At 39.9% G+C, this 13,664-nt stretch overlaps 1 protein-coding gene across 4 annotated transcripts in view; it reads left to right on the forward strand.

Moving 5' to 3' along the window:
- The window catches only part of FANCC (FA complementation group C), a 92,303-nt gene that overhangs the window by 14,282 nt on the left and 64,357 nt on the right, over positions 1-13,664 (forward strand). For 3 of the 4 annotated variants that reach the window (XM_030968666.1, XM_030968667.1, XM_030968669.1), the window contains exons 1-2: positions 834-1,104; positions 2,432-2,490. The exons of the other annotated variant lie outside the window; for it this stretch is intronic. In XM_030968666.1, coding sequence (XP_030824526.1) covers positions 2,488-2,490 — 3 coding nt within the window. In that variant the 5' untranslated portion in view covers positions 834-1,104; positions 2,432-2,487. Of the gene's footprint in view, positions 1-833; positions 1,105-2,431; positions 2,491-13,664 lie in introns of those variants that run through there. 4 annotated transcript variants of the gene reach the window in all.

The raw sequence follows: 13,664 nt of genomic DNA on the forward strand, positions 1-13,664 counted from the left end.
AAAGCTGAAGGGTTTTATTCATTCATGGTCAAAGGACAAAGACTGTGGGCAGGCACCTTGGCCTGGCCATGGCCAGCGTTCAGTGCACGGCAGCCGAGAAGACACAACCCACACTGGGGCCACCATGTCTCTGTCACTTTGGTTTCCCTGTGGAGTCGCTCCTGAGCTGCACGTGCAGGGTCAGACTGGCTTCGCCCGTGTTTTCAGTGTGTTTTTCAGTGTGCCCAGTGAGTTTTCAGTGCGCAGGCCACCGAGGCGCCTCACTGTCGCTAGGGTCCCGCTGGGAGTGCACTGGCCCCCAAGACCGACAGGCCTTCTGCCACAGCTCTGCCTCGTGATGTCCCATGTTTGAGTCGGGACGCCAAGCGCGTGTGGCTAGGGCGGGCTGAATCACAGATTCAGAATCAAAGAATCACAGAGTACCCTCAAGTGGAAGGGACCCACAAGGACCATGGAAGTCCAACTCCCGGCCCTGCGCAGGACATCCGTAAGAGTCACAGCATGTGCCTGAGAGCCTGGTCCAAACTCTTCTTTAACTAAGACAGGCTTAGTACTGGCAGGTCGGTTCCAGTGCCGGCCACCCTCTGCGCGCACAGCCGCCTCCCCAAGCCCAACCTAAACGCGCTCCCGAGAGCCGTGCCTGGCCGCCGGAGGACAGCCGGCCCCGCCCCGCCCCCCGCGCAGGCGCGGCCCAGGGCAGCGGGCAGCGCGCGAAACCCCAATGGCGCGGCGCGGCGCGGCGGGCGCGGTAAGCGGCGGCCAGGCAGGGGCGGGACGGAGAGGGCGCGGGGAGCTCCGGCGGGACCTGCCCAGCCGCCCCAGGGAGCCGCGGCTTCTCGCCCGTCCTGCCCGCGCTGGCCGCGCTGCGGTGGTCACGGGCCGGGGGCTGTCGTGGCGGGAAGGGCACGCGCTAGTGCGGATGATCTGCGGGGCTCCGCGCCCTCCTCTTCCGCCCTCCGCGGGAGCTGGCGGCGACGAGCCCGCCGGGGAAAGGGTAACATGGGCAGCGAGGCGTCGGGCCGGCCCCCCCTGAGGCGTTGAGGCGGGCAGAAGAAGGTGGCCGTGGCCTGCGCTACGTCCTGAGCGCTGCTGCCCGAGCTGCAGGTGCGTGCCTGGCTCCTGAGGTGTCCGTGCCAGCGTGCCCCGGCCAGCCTGGCCCTGAGCTCTTCCAGCGATGAGGCAGCCCCAGTTTCTCTGGGCAGCTTGTGCCAGTGCCTCACCACTCTGGGTGAAAAGTTTCTTCCTAACATTTAGGCTAAACTCACTCTGTCTAAGGCCATTCCCTTTGTCCTATCACTGCATGCCCCTGTAAAAAGTCCGTGTCCACCCTTCTTGTATTCCCCGTGTAGGTACTATCTGGTACTGAAAACATCTGCAAAGAGAGACATCAACATCTATGCTGTCAGCGTCTTGCTATTCCCCTCCTTCTAGGGAGGAAACAGTGACAAAAGGTCATTTTGTGATGTATGTGCAAGATGGATGCAACAATAATACACGGATACTTTCCTAAATAGTTGATAGAGGAAGGGGGATTTGTTTTTGATTCAGGAGACTTTGCCAGCTTTTATACTGTGCAATCTGACACAGGTATCTGCTGTGGTGGGGGAGCTGCAGCAGAGTAGGCTTTTAAGGAATACTGTCAGAAAATGTAGCTGGCCTTTTATTTAAACTAAAGATTAGGGAAGACAGATGTCCCGTAAGTGCTGGCAGAATTTGACACTTTAAGTTTTGGGTTTGGTTCACAAATGTAGGTAATTAAATTTCCACTCCTCTCAAAAATTTTCCAAATGGCCATTTTTCATGTGGGAGGATAACTAAAATATCTAAAATGGCATAATGCTCTCTCCCTTAGAGTGAAGAATCCTTTAGGTAAAACTACTATATAACAATCCAGTGAAGGGCTTTTGAAAACTAGGAGAACCTTCAGAATTTGGGATTTTTTTCTGATATGTAATTAAAGGCTCTTAGCTGTCCCCCATCTCTTGTGAAAAGAAGGCTTTTTTGTCTGCTCCCAATTAATTGAATTCAGTTTATGTTCTGAGTTACATGAATTACTTGCTCCATTATTTGGGTTTATGCTCACGTCCCCTTAGCTCAAGATTGGGAAGTTGTGTGGTAAGAGCTGGTCGCCATGCGGTGTTTGAAGCGAGGGTGGGGAGGTTGCGGAAGGCGGGGCGCGGGGCGCTGCCGAATCCATGAACCCTGTTGGGTTCGGCCCTGCCGGGGCGCGGCGGGGCGGGTGCTCACTGCTGCCGCCTCCTGGGCGGCGGTGGCGCTGCAGGGCTGGGCGCCGCCGCAGGGCCTTGACTCCTGAGAGCGTGGCGCTGGGAAAACCTGATTCGAAAAAGGATCCCGGAGGTTATCTTATTGCTTACAAGTATGAATCCAGTCTTGGTAATAACTTCTGTGCTTTTTATCTTTGTATTCTCAGGAAGCGAGATGTGTGTGATTCTGCCTCTCCATGTCTTTGGCTACTGAGGATTGAAAATGGTAATTTTAACCAAGTTTCAAAGCAGAATAAAGGTTTTATGGTGATTCTATTCCTATATATATTCTAAAATTCGAAGGGAGGGTCAAAGAGAAAGACTGATATTCCCCATGTTGTTGGGCAGGAGTCCTCTGGAGCTGGATAATCTCCCTTACAAAGACAGGCAAAGAAATTTGGAACTGTTCAGCTTGAATAAGTTGTGTAGAGAACCCACAGCCACCTTCCATTATCTGAAGGGAGGCTGCAGGGAAGCTAAATAGGACATTAGGAACTGTAGTGGTGAGGCAAGGGCAAAGGGTTCAAACTGAAAGAGGGGAACTTTGGGTTGTATATTAGGAAGAAGTTCTTTCCTGTGAGGGTGGTGAGACACTGGAACAGCCTGCCCAGGGAGGTTCTGAGTGCCCCATCCCTGGCAGTGTTCTAGGCCAGGCTGCACAAGTCCTTGAGCAATCTGGTCTAGTGGGCAATGTCCCTGCTTGTGGCAGGGAGGGTTGGGACTAGATGATCTGTGAGGTCCATTCCACCTCCTTAACATTGTATGATTCTGTGATTCCATCTGGTTGGCGTGTGCATATGGACCAGCAGGGTGAGTGCACATGAGATTAACCACAGAGTACCGTGGGTCATAAGGGACACTGGTGGAGTTGGGGTGATGTTATGAAGAGTTACAGCAACAAAGGATACCCCTTTGAAGGCACTGGATACAGTTGTTCCATCAGTGGAACAGCCCTAGGTGCTCAGTGTACTTTTAAATTATACTGTCTTTTTCCCTAAGATGTATGTTTCAGTATACTGCTCTACAATTGTGAATGTGCTGTTTATGGCAAAGATGTCTTTCAAAAGACATTTGGGTGGAGGATCTTGAGAAGGGTGACAGAGATAGGTGAAACAAGTCTTTCTTGAAACTCAGAAAGTTCCTGTTTCCTTAGAATCCCTTGATGTACATGGAATAATTTTTGGCATTTACAGGAAGATGTATATATTGCATGAGATCATTCCCAAATAAAAATCTTTAGTCTTTATCAGATGATTTTTGAAAAAAATATTTTAAGTGAATACAGCATATTTTGGGCCAACCTGACCTAAACAATGAGCAAAAGTATGCCAGATTGTAAAGATCTTGCTACATGCATAAGTGGTAGAACAGGTCTCAAAAATCAAATCTTAAACAATTCAACCTTCACCAAGAAGGGTATTCCAAGAAAATGTTTTTCAGTTAATGCTATAATAAATTGCTGTCATTGTTAATGTTATTAAAATGAAGACAATGGTAATACTCATTAAAAATCTGTAACTCCTTTCATGCACCTTTGGGAATTAGAAAATTCTTTGTGTTTGAGACTTGGTGGCACATACCACCAGGTCCCAAGAACACTTTAGGATCATGCAGTTAGTCTACTTTCTAAGTTACAGGAATGTACAGTATGTTATATATTATGGAGGTGCAAAATACTCTTTATTATTATTATATTAATCATAAACTCAGTAAACATAAATAATAAATTAACAAAGAGAAATCTAGATCTTTTATATTAACAATCACAATTTACTCTAATGACTTTTGGAAATTTTGATTACAGTGTCTTTAAAATTTGTTCAAGAATACTTTTACTCTGTGTAATAATAAAGGGCAGACTCATGTCAGATGCTGTTTGTGAGAGGTTTCTGTTAGTTTTTTAACTGTTAGCCTTGCATATGGTTGCAGGATTGTGACATAGTAGTTCTCCATGCATTTTTAACTTCCAGTAGAAATTACATTTCTAAGCAATACTGTGAGCTATAGTTTCATGATTTTACTAGTGATGAGTTGTACAGGTATTACTGGACACACTCTATAAAGACACATTACTTGCTCAAGTGTAATCTGCGCAGCATCATTTATGGTAATCTTGCAAAATAAAGCCCACAAGGCTACTGCATCAAAAGAAACTTGTAAATCTTTGAGAGCAATAAATTTTAAAAAAATTGTAAATGGAGTAAATATGATGTTACCAGATATTTGATTGTAGTTTGGGGTTTTTTTTTAAGTAAACAAGTATATAAGTAAATGTACTATTCTTTAAAATCAGAGCATAACTAATCAAGCTTCTGCAGAGGTGAAGCAGAATGAGCCTTACTTAACTGACTTTAATTTTTTTAGTGTCATGTCTCTGAAGTGAGAGTTGGATTCTTAGACTTCTGACTCTTGAAGCCAAATTGTAGTGCTGTCCTTCCTCCCGATTAATAGATTCATTGGACATGTTTTTTTCGTAAATCTTGATTAACTGTGTGTCAGCATTGAAGTATTCCAGATAGGACTTTAATAAGATATCAACTAAATTTACATAAATGAGTGTCCAAGTAGAAGAGGTCAAGAGACATACCACCAGCTAGTATTTTTTTTCTATGCTGTACATTAGAAGTTCTCATTTATCATCAACTGACCACTTTCATAAGAAGCTCTCTTCCCATAAGATAAGAGAAAAATACAGCTTTAATTTCATGCCAGGGGCAAAACCTGGAGGTTTTTGTGAACGGATGTGACAGGCATTATTGATAAGTCAGGGAATCCTCTGTGGCGCATTAAAAAGTAAATGCTCATAAAATATACAGGAATAATTGACTCATAAAATATGCAGGACTAATTGCAGGAATAATTCCACAAATCATTGTCTCATGGATTTGAATGTCAGTTCGCTGTCTTCAGTCTAAATGCCCACATAGCTAATTGTTGCTGTGGTATGAGTTTGTCTGAGTGAATGACCAAAAGTCTTTGCTCTAGATGTTTCTGAGGAAACTTATCTCTTGTTTGCAAAGAATGAATTGCCTGATTTAATGCCTGTGAATAGCATGAAACCTTGTCAATGGACTCCAGGGACAAGTATCTGTGGGAGTGTGTTAAGATAATGCACAACAAAAATGTGTAAATGTTGATATGGATGTCATGAAGTTATTTTTATTCTTCTGAGGAATACATTTTTCTTTTTCTGTCAGATGTACTTAGTGCCATAAATACATCTTTATTCTGAAGATTTTATTTTGTGGCTATTTCTGAGTGTGAGTAGTCAGAGAGAGGAGAGGGGGGAAAAGTATGAGCCCCTTTTATGCCAGAGAAGTGCATTCTTTCATTTGCAGGCTTGCTTTTACTGCGGACACTGTGAATATAAGATGTTTTTACTTACACTTATTAAGCTGTCATTAGAATTCATATAAAGGTAAATATGTGTAACATAAACTGAATAGAAAGTACTTTTTTGGGATTCTTGTGTGGTCATTTTATTTTTGGTGGGATATTGACGATCATTGCATAAATTGTCATGTCATGCTTGAGGAGCTTAAGGTGAATAATAGATTATCTTTGAGGAAAGCCTTGAAAAACAGTGTTTCCTAATAGGCTAAAGTATATAAGATTTGTGTGTTTCATCTCTTTTTGTCATATGTTTCCTCAGTGACTTGGAAGAAATTGTTTTCTGTTTGTTCCTTTGTTTCCTTATGCTAATGCAGAAATGCTTTAACTCTGTAGAACAGTGGGATTTCAATGAGTATGTGTTTCATTACTAAATAAATGTTAGAGATTCTTAGAAAAATTGTTAGTATAAGAATTAGAATCCAACTTTATTAGTAGCTCTGGATATCAATAACACAGTATTTTACCTTCTGTTCAAATACTTGAGATAAAGAATTCAGAACATATGTCTTCTTTTTGTATACCTGTGTAAGCCAGGGGGAAAGCTTGAATATAGCAGTTGCATGACTATTATAGAAGCATTGTTGGAATTATAAAGCCCCTTATGTTCATTCATTATTTAATTGAAGGAAGAAAGGCGAGTAGTCATTCTTCTCTAAATGTAAACAGGTTGTGTCCCTGTTGCTTTCCCTCCCAATCCCCATGGCTTAGCTGGAGGAAGATTATGTTCTGGCAGGAGCACTTTTAGGTTTTCCCCTTGCCTCCTTGTAATTTTATTTCATACAGGTGGAAGTAAGTGCTATTCCTTGATACACTAATACAAAGGAATACATGTTTTCTTCTACATTTCAGGTCGTAAGTGATTCCTCTGATGAGAGAATTAATGTTCTAACTTGCTATGTACAGTTTAATGTATGTGCTTCTGTTCATGCTTGGACGTGGGGGAATTACTTCATCATATATCTGTTAATTGCAGAACTTAAATTTCTAAAAAAGGAAGTGCCAAGGATTGGTGTATATGCAACATCCCCATCACTGATAGCTCATAGTATGTAACTGACACAAAATGCTGCTAATTCCATGGTGAAACTTTGAATTAATCTTTGCCTATTTTTTCTCCCCAGAGGAAATGAATTTTAAGGAAGTAGGTTTCTCTGTATTCCACTCGAGCAGTATACTAATAGAAGTTGATAGAGGAGAAGGTTCTGTGATGAGGGAAATTTAGGTGATTGGTTTGGTTCGGTTCATGTTCAGACCAGAACAGAATGGACTATTTTTCTGGGACAAAAATCATCTAGTCAAACTGCCTGACCAATTCACACCTGAACAAATGTTAACTTTGGTGTTAAATGCGTTGTCCAAATGCCTCTTTTTAAGGCACTTGACAGACATGGAGCAAAAATCACACCTGTAGGAGACCTCTTCCAGTGTTTGACCACTCTCCTGATAAAGAAAGATTTCCTAGTGTCCAGTCTGAACATCCTGTGATAAAGCTTGAACCATTTGCACATATCCTGTTACTGGATTCCAGAAAATCCTGGAAACAGACCAGCACTCCCTCTCAAGGTCCCCTTTGGACCATTCCAGGACCTTCTTCCCACCCTTCTCAGAGTGTGGGGCCCAGCACTGCACACAGGACTCAGGGCACCAGGGCTGAATCCAGCAGGATGATCCCAATCCCAGCTGGTGATGCTGTGTCTGCTGCACTCCGAGGTGGGGTTTGCCCTCCTGGCTGCCCGGGCACACACTGCTGGCTCACCCTGAGCTGCTGCCCACCTGCACCCCCAGATCGTTTTTTTTTCTGAAGTGTTACTCTGTAGAGAAGAAGTTGAAGAAAATCTTTCAGATGTCTGAAATGACAGTATAAAATCTCTAATATTGGTTTTAAGCTATGGGAGGCAGTGGTAACCACATGTAAAACTTTGAAGTGAAAAAGTAGAATTTATATTTGGTAAAAAATCTGCTCATTTGCTAGAATTGGGTAATGAAAACTGTATAGTCAGATATTCCAGATAACTGTTAGGTAACCCACAAGATAGGGAGCGATACATTAACTGGCAGATTCGATATAGGAGAATGGGTACAAACAACAGATTTAATCTAACAAGAATTTACCATTATTGCTAAAAGGCTTATTTTTTCTAATGTAGTTGCTTGGTAAGCTCTTACGTGGCTGAGCTTCTCACTGTCATTAAAGCTTAATGTGAAATTTAGGCTTAATTGAGACTAACAAAAATTTTGCCATTGACGTAAACATAACCAGCATTTCGTTCCTTTTCTTGTAAGCTGCATAGTAAGATCTAACTTATGTGGCATTTAGACTGCTGTTATCAGAGACCCAATACACAATTGATATGTGATGTTACTGTGACTGTTAGTGAAGCTAAAGTGGTGTTAGCAATAATTGGACTTTCTGCAAAGTGGTGTAAAAATATTTTTATGTTGCCAGGTACCTGAGACAGTTCTGCCTTCTATAGTTTGAAGGCTCGATCAGACCTAGTGTCTCTTTCCAGGGTTGCTTTTATTCTTTGCTTAGTTGTTTTAGCTGCAATTTCCTGTGTGTCATCTTTATTTCCATTGTTGTCACAGAAGTGAGCTGAAAATTAGCTGGGCTGAATGAAAAGGCCCTGTCCAACAAGCTAAATCCAAGGATATTTGAACATTAATTTTCATTAGCGATATCCCCCCAAAAACTTTATTCTTCAAGCACTAGGAGAGATTGCTACATTCCGGTGACTGGGTGTTACCAAATAGTCTTGTGAAGTGTACTATTTAGATTGCAAGACAAAATACATAAACCTTACTGAGGAAATACATTGAAAGTAGATGTGCTTCACACCCCCTTCCCTCCCTCCATTTCTAGAAACCTGTGACGGTGTGTTCTTGTTTGTGCTTCTGTTCACCATGCAGCACATTTTTAGGATGTAAATTTTAGCTTCTGCTGTATTGTTGTTAGCTCTGTGGTAGGTCATTGATAAGAGGAAAGTAATCCACATATGGAAGAGCAAGCAAGGAATTTAGGGGTGAGCTGGCAGCCCCCTGTTTCTTTCAAGTCTGGGTTTTGTTCTGGAAGGTCATGTTGATCTGCTTAACATCAGTATCCACTGGTCAAATCTGTGATTTGCCTAATTGTCTTGAAACAAATTTAGATTTTGCACATCTGTCTGATTCCCTGTGTTCTGGTATGGATTGCTTTATGTAGGTCTTGCTGGATTTTGTTCTGGCCTCTGCTGACATTGAAATTCTTTTAAAGTAGGACGTTGTATGTTTTGGTGCTTTGCTGAATTGCAGTCTTCTGCCAGAGATGTAAAGGTACCTTATATTATTGCCTGTTTTCTCCTCTTAAATCTAATTTAAAAAATTACTAGTGGTGTTGGAGTATTAGTTACTTCTTTGGTTTGTTCCTTGCGGGAGTGTCTTACAGTGGATTGTGATCAGATTTTTTATTCAGATTTTTTATTATTTATATTTATTATGTTCCTAAAAATCCATTATGTGGGTTGGTACTTGCATAGTTTGTATTTGAAAGTATAGTTGATTGCCTTCTTGCCCTGTTAAGATTCATTATGGAAAAGTAACAAATAACATATGTAAAATTCAGTGATATCACTCCTGCTTTCACTGTACCTGTGGGCAGAAGATAAGAGTTAGATGGATGTGCTGAGATATTGTTTCTGCTTTTCCCATTAAAGAACATTTTATTCTTTGTTTTCAAGCCTCTTGAAATGGGGTAAGTTAGAGGGAAGATTTGCTGCCACAAGATGAGCTATTGGAGCCAGAAAGTTTTAAAATTAATTTTTTTGTGAGGCAAATAAATGATATTTATAATATCATTATTATTAAATATTTATAATATTTATAAATATTATATTAAATTTATAATAATCAGGTTAAATATAATTATTATATTTAATAATAATAATGATATTATAAATATCATTATTATTAAATATAATAATTATATTTAACCTGATTAATGGAAATCACAGAACATGGTGAGTTGGAAGGGACCCACAAGGATCATTGAGTCCAGCTCCTGGCCCTGCACAGGACTCCCCAAGAGTCACACCACGCACTGGGAGCATTGTCCAAAGGCGCTTGAGCTCTGTCAGGCTGGTGCTGTGACCACTTCCCTGGGGATTCTGTTCAGTGCCCAGCCACTCTCTGGTACAGGAAAGCTTTATCATGATCATACAGTCCTTTTGTGGAGAGAGGGAGATGTAATGTTTTCAGAGTATCTGAGAAAGGGAGATCTTGCATTGATCCCAGCAAAGGATGCTTCCTCAGGGCATCAAGTCTTTTCTAGACCTGCAGAGCAACAGAATGCAACTGGAAATATAATTCTGCAGTTTGCAATACTCAGATGATACCTGTGCAAGAGGTTTAATATATATGCTGGCCTCAAAATTAGCCCTGCTAGGGGCCACAATTGCTTAAACATGAAAATGGAGCTCTTTTTCCTGTGAGACCTGATAATGTAATTCAGAATGCAACTCCGTTAAATTATCAATTATCAGAGTAAATAGAAGAAACAAATATACAGCAGTAAAAGAGAAGAGTTAATTATTTTCTCCAGGAGGATTTTTAGTCTAAACATTGAATAATAATAATGTTAGCCACCTGCTTGACAGCTGTTTAGTTTGCCAGATTTCACAGGTTGCTTAGCCAATTCCTTTGTTTTGGCAAAATTGTGTTCTTTGATTTTATTTCCAGGGGAAGATATAGTAGCATGCAATTTGTTTTAATTTGGAAAGTGCGCATGCAGACAGGCAGTTTTCTATAATAGTTGTTTTTTCTCGCTCTAAAGTATCTGTGGATGTAGGCACAAAGACATTTGGGCAGACTTGTTTTTATGTGAAAAGTTACTAAATAAAAAATGGACACTAATCAACACTGCTTGTAAGCACACCAGTCCAAAATGAAGATGGAAGTTATTCTCTCAATTATTCTTGACTGCTGGACTGCCAGTGTGTGTAGATTAGACTTAATACCAACCTATAAAACAGCCTGTGAAGCTAATTTCTCGACAAGGTGTACTGGAAAATAAGACAATAGGAATAAATAGTTTTTATAGTAATAGTTTTTAATTTTCATAGTTAAAACTAATAATAGTTTTTAATTTTCACATAGTCTTTACTACTCTTGGGCCTTTTTGAACTTCCTAAAAAGATGCTTTTTTTCCTAATAAACTGTTTTTAAAATTTATTTTGGGGAGGCTGGTAACAGACTGTCTTTACAGTAGGAAGTAAGTTATGTTTGCTCTTACCTTCTATCTAAGTATATATTGAATTTTCTTCTGTTCTTGGCAAGCAGAATGGGACTTGTCAAGGTGAAGATGAAAAATATACTTGAGAACAAGGTAAAGAAATACATATTTTATGTAGAAAATTAATAAATGAGAAAGTAGTAACAATGTTCAGGAAAATTGCTACAATTTTTTCCCCTTTGCATAACTTCAGAATATCCATTAGATAGTAAATTTGTGACATGATTATAATAATCTTTGACACGCTGAAAAGTGAATACTCTTTTGTTACATTACTGTATCAACGGTGCTGTATCACAATCAAGGGTGATTAAGGAGTCACATGATGGTATCTTTTGATTATGTAATATACTGAAGTGCTCCTAATTGGTAATATGAGTCTCCTAATATCTATTAGAGTAATAAATATGCACAAAAGGACTGTCCTATTGCTTTTGTAAGTATTAAAACTCCTTAAAAATAGTTTGGAATTTGGAGTGTATATTTATTTTTTTTTTTACTTTAATGGTGACCTTTTGTGGTTTGGGCCCTTGGGCCTGACATCATGCGAGTATTTTTAACTATTTTCTTATTTTATGTTTTTCCTCATAAGTTAAGGTTGCTGGTGGGTAGGATATAAGAGAGGAGGAGGAAGAGGAGAAGGAGGAGTGGAAAGTAAAACATTCATTTGGAGTATGGAGCTACTTATCATTCATTCAAGGCAAAGTGAGAGCTTTATACCTTGAATACAAGTTTTAGTCATGTTTATTTGGAACGCTGTGACATAAGGAAGTATTGTACCTTAACAGTACCTCAAAGACCCTTCTACTTAAAAGGCTTAATTTAAATTTAGCAGCTGAATTTACAAGATTAAATAGAAATAAATTAATGAAAGTTTAGTTGTAATTTTTGTGAACCTACTAAAGCAAGATCTGGGGACTTTGCCTCAAGATCTGGTAACAAAAGTTAGTGACTAAAGTGGTATGTTTCAGGCACTATCCAGAGAGCTCATTTGACAGAATAAAATGGCTTGTTAGAAAAGCTGCCATTAACTTCTGAAAGGTATAATGAGTACCCTCATACCAGAGCTCCCCAAGGTTCCATGTGCTTGAATGTATGAGGCCAAGAGGGTTTGCCTGGGGGGTCTCAGAGAAGAGGACTAAACACTTCTTCCTAGAAGTAAAAGATACTATAAGGTGATTCACAATAAATCTGACTTCTGAATTTGCCATGTTGTGGAGAACCCAGTCAAAATGAGAATCAGTTTTTGATTTTTAACAGCTAAAATGAGTTCTTACTAACTGAAAAGAATGGAAATTAATCTGAAAGAGACCATAGGAATATACTTGTCAGTATTGTAAGTCAAATTGTTGATCAAGTATTTATTGTCTGTGATTCCTATAGCTCTTCTAATATGTCCTGTATGATACTGGAACCTGAACATTTAAGTTACTTTTGATTACCTAACAGTTTTCTGTTTCTCTAATAAACCATATTCTATATCCTATGATGGTTTTTGAGATTAAATCTGTGTCTCTGGTATGTTTGCTTTTTAATCAGGTTATTTATACATTCACAGTATTTATATATACACAGTAGCTGTACTGTGTGTTTTCCAGTAATGTTGGGGTGAAAACAATAGTAAGCTATATTAATCAAATTGCTCTTTTCAGGACTAGATGCTATAGTTGAAGTAACCAATCAATAAAATAACTATTTAATTGGAAACTTCCAGTGAAAACAAACAAGTACAGCTTAAAAATCATGCTATTGAAAACAGAGCACTATTGGAAATAGTGTGGAATATGTGGTGTTGAGATGCTGAAAATCTTAATGTATATTAAATTAACCACATTCTTGACCAAGGATAAATTGAAGCACATACTAAATGCTAACAAGGGCCAGTGGCCCATATGAATAGTGCAGCAATTCCTAGAAATGCCACTTTATTGTGTTCTTCTGTTGATCTCAGCATAATTTTATAAAAAATGTGAATTGGTGGTATTCCAAAACAGAAAGCAGCAATACCTTTAGCATTTTTGGTAATTACAATTTTTGAAAATCTACATTCAACCCTGAGATGAGTTCAGTGGATTGGTACTAACAATGCCAAGGTCATGGGTTCCATTCCCACATAGACCATTCCCTTAAAAGTTGGACGTAGTGATCCTTATGTGTCCCTTCCAATTCAGAGGATTCTGTGGCTGTGTAATAGTTGCTGTAAGGGATTCTGCTACCATTGAATCTACAAGAGTAGTTCTTGTACAAAGCTTTACAGAAGAGCACAACCCTTCCTCCTCCTCCCCCTTGCCCCAAAATGTGCAAAGATCTTTACATGTCACTCTAAATGGTTCACTGAAGATTACATCTTCCCATAGTCATAGGGATCATTTATTCCTTATTGCTGATATATTAGGATTTTTAGCAGTTTCAGAAAATTAATTGCACAGAAAACCACATATATTTATCCTTTAATCCACTTTGGAAATGCATATAGAACTGACTCCTATTAAACTGCAGCTAAAATTTCTGAACTCTGCTTTAGAAACAGTGGGGTGTTTCATTTTCATGAGAAAATTATGCAAAAGGATGAAGGCAGGACTGATCTTTCTGAGCATAGGTTTTGAACCCTAGATTGTATAGCTGGAGTTTTTTTGGTCCAGGTCCTTCGTTTGTGCTTCCATGCAACAAGGTGAGGGTTTTGAATAGCACCGACCATAGAGCTGCTTTGTCTTGTGTGTGATTATTGCAAGTCTGGTGATGGA

The sequence above is a fragment of the Camarhynchus parvulus genome, chromosome Z, assembly GCF_901933205.1.
Source record: "Camarhynchus parvulus chromosome Z, STF_HiC, whole genome shotgun sequence".
NCBI lineage: Eukaryota > Metazoa > Chordata > Aves > Passeriformes > Thraupidae > Camarhynchus > Camarhynchus parvulus.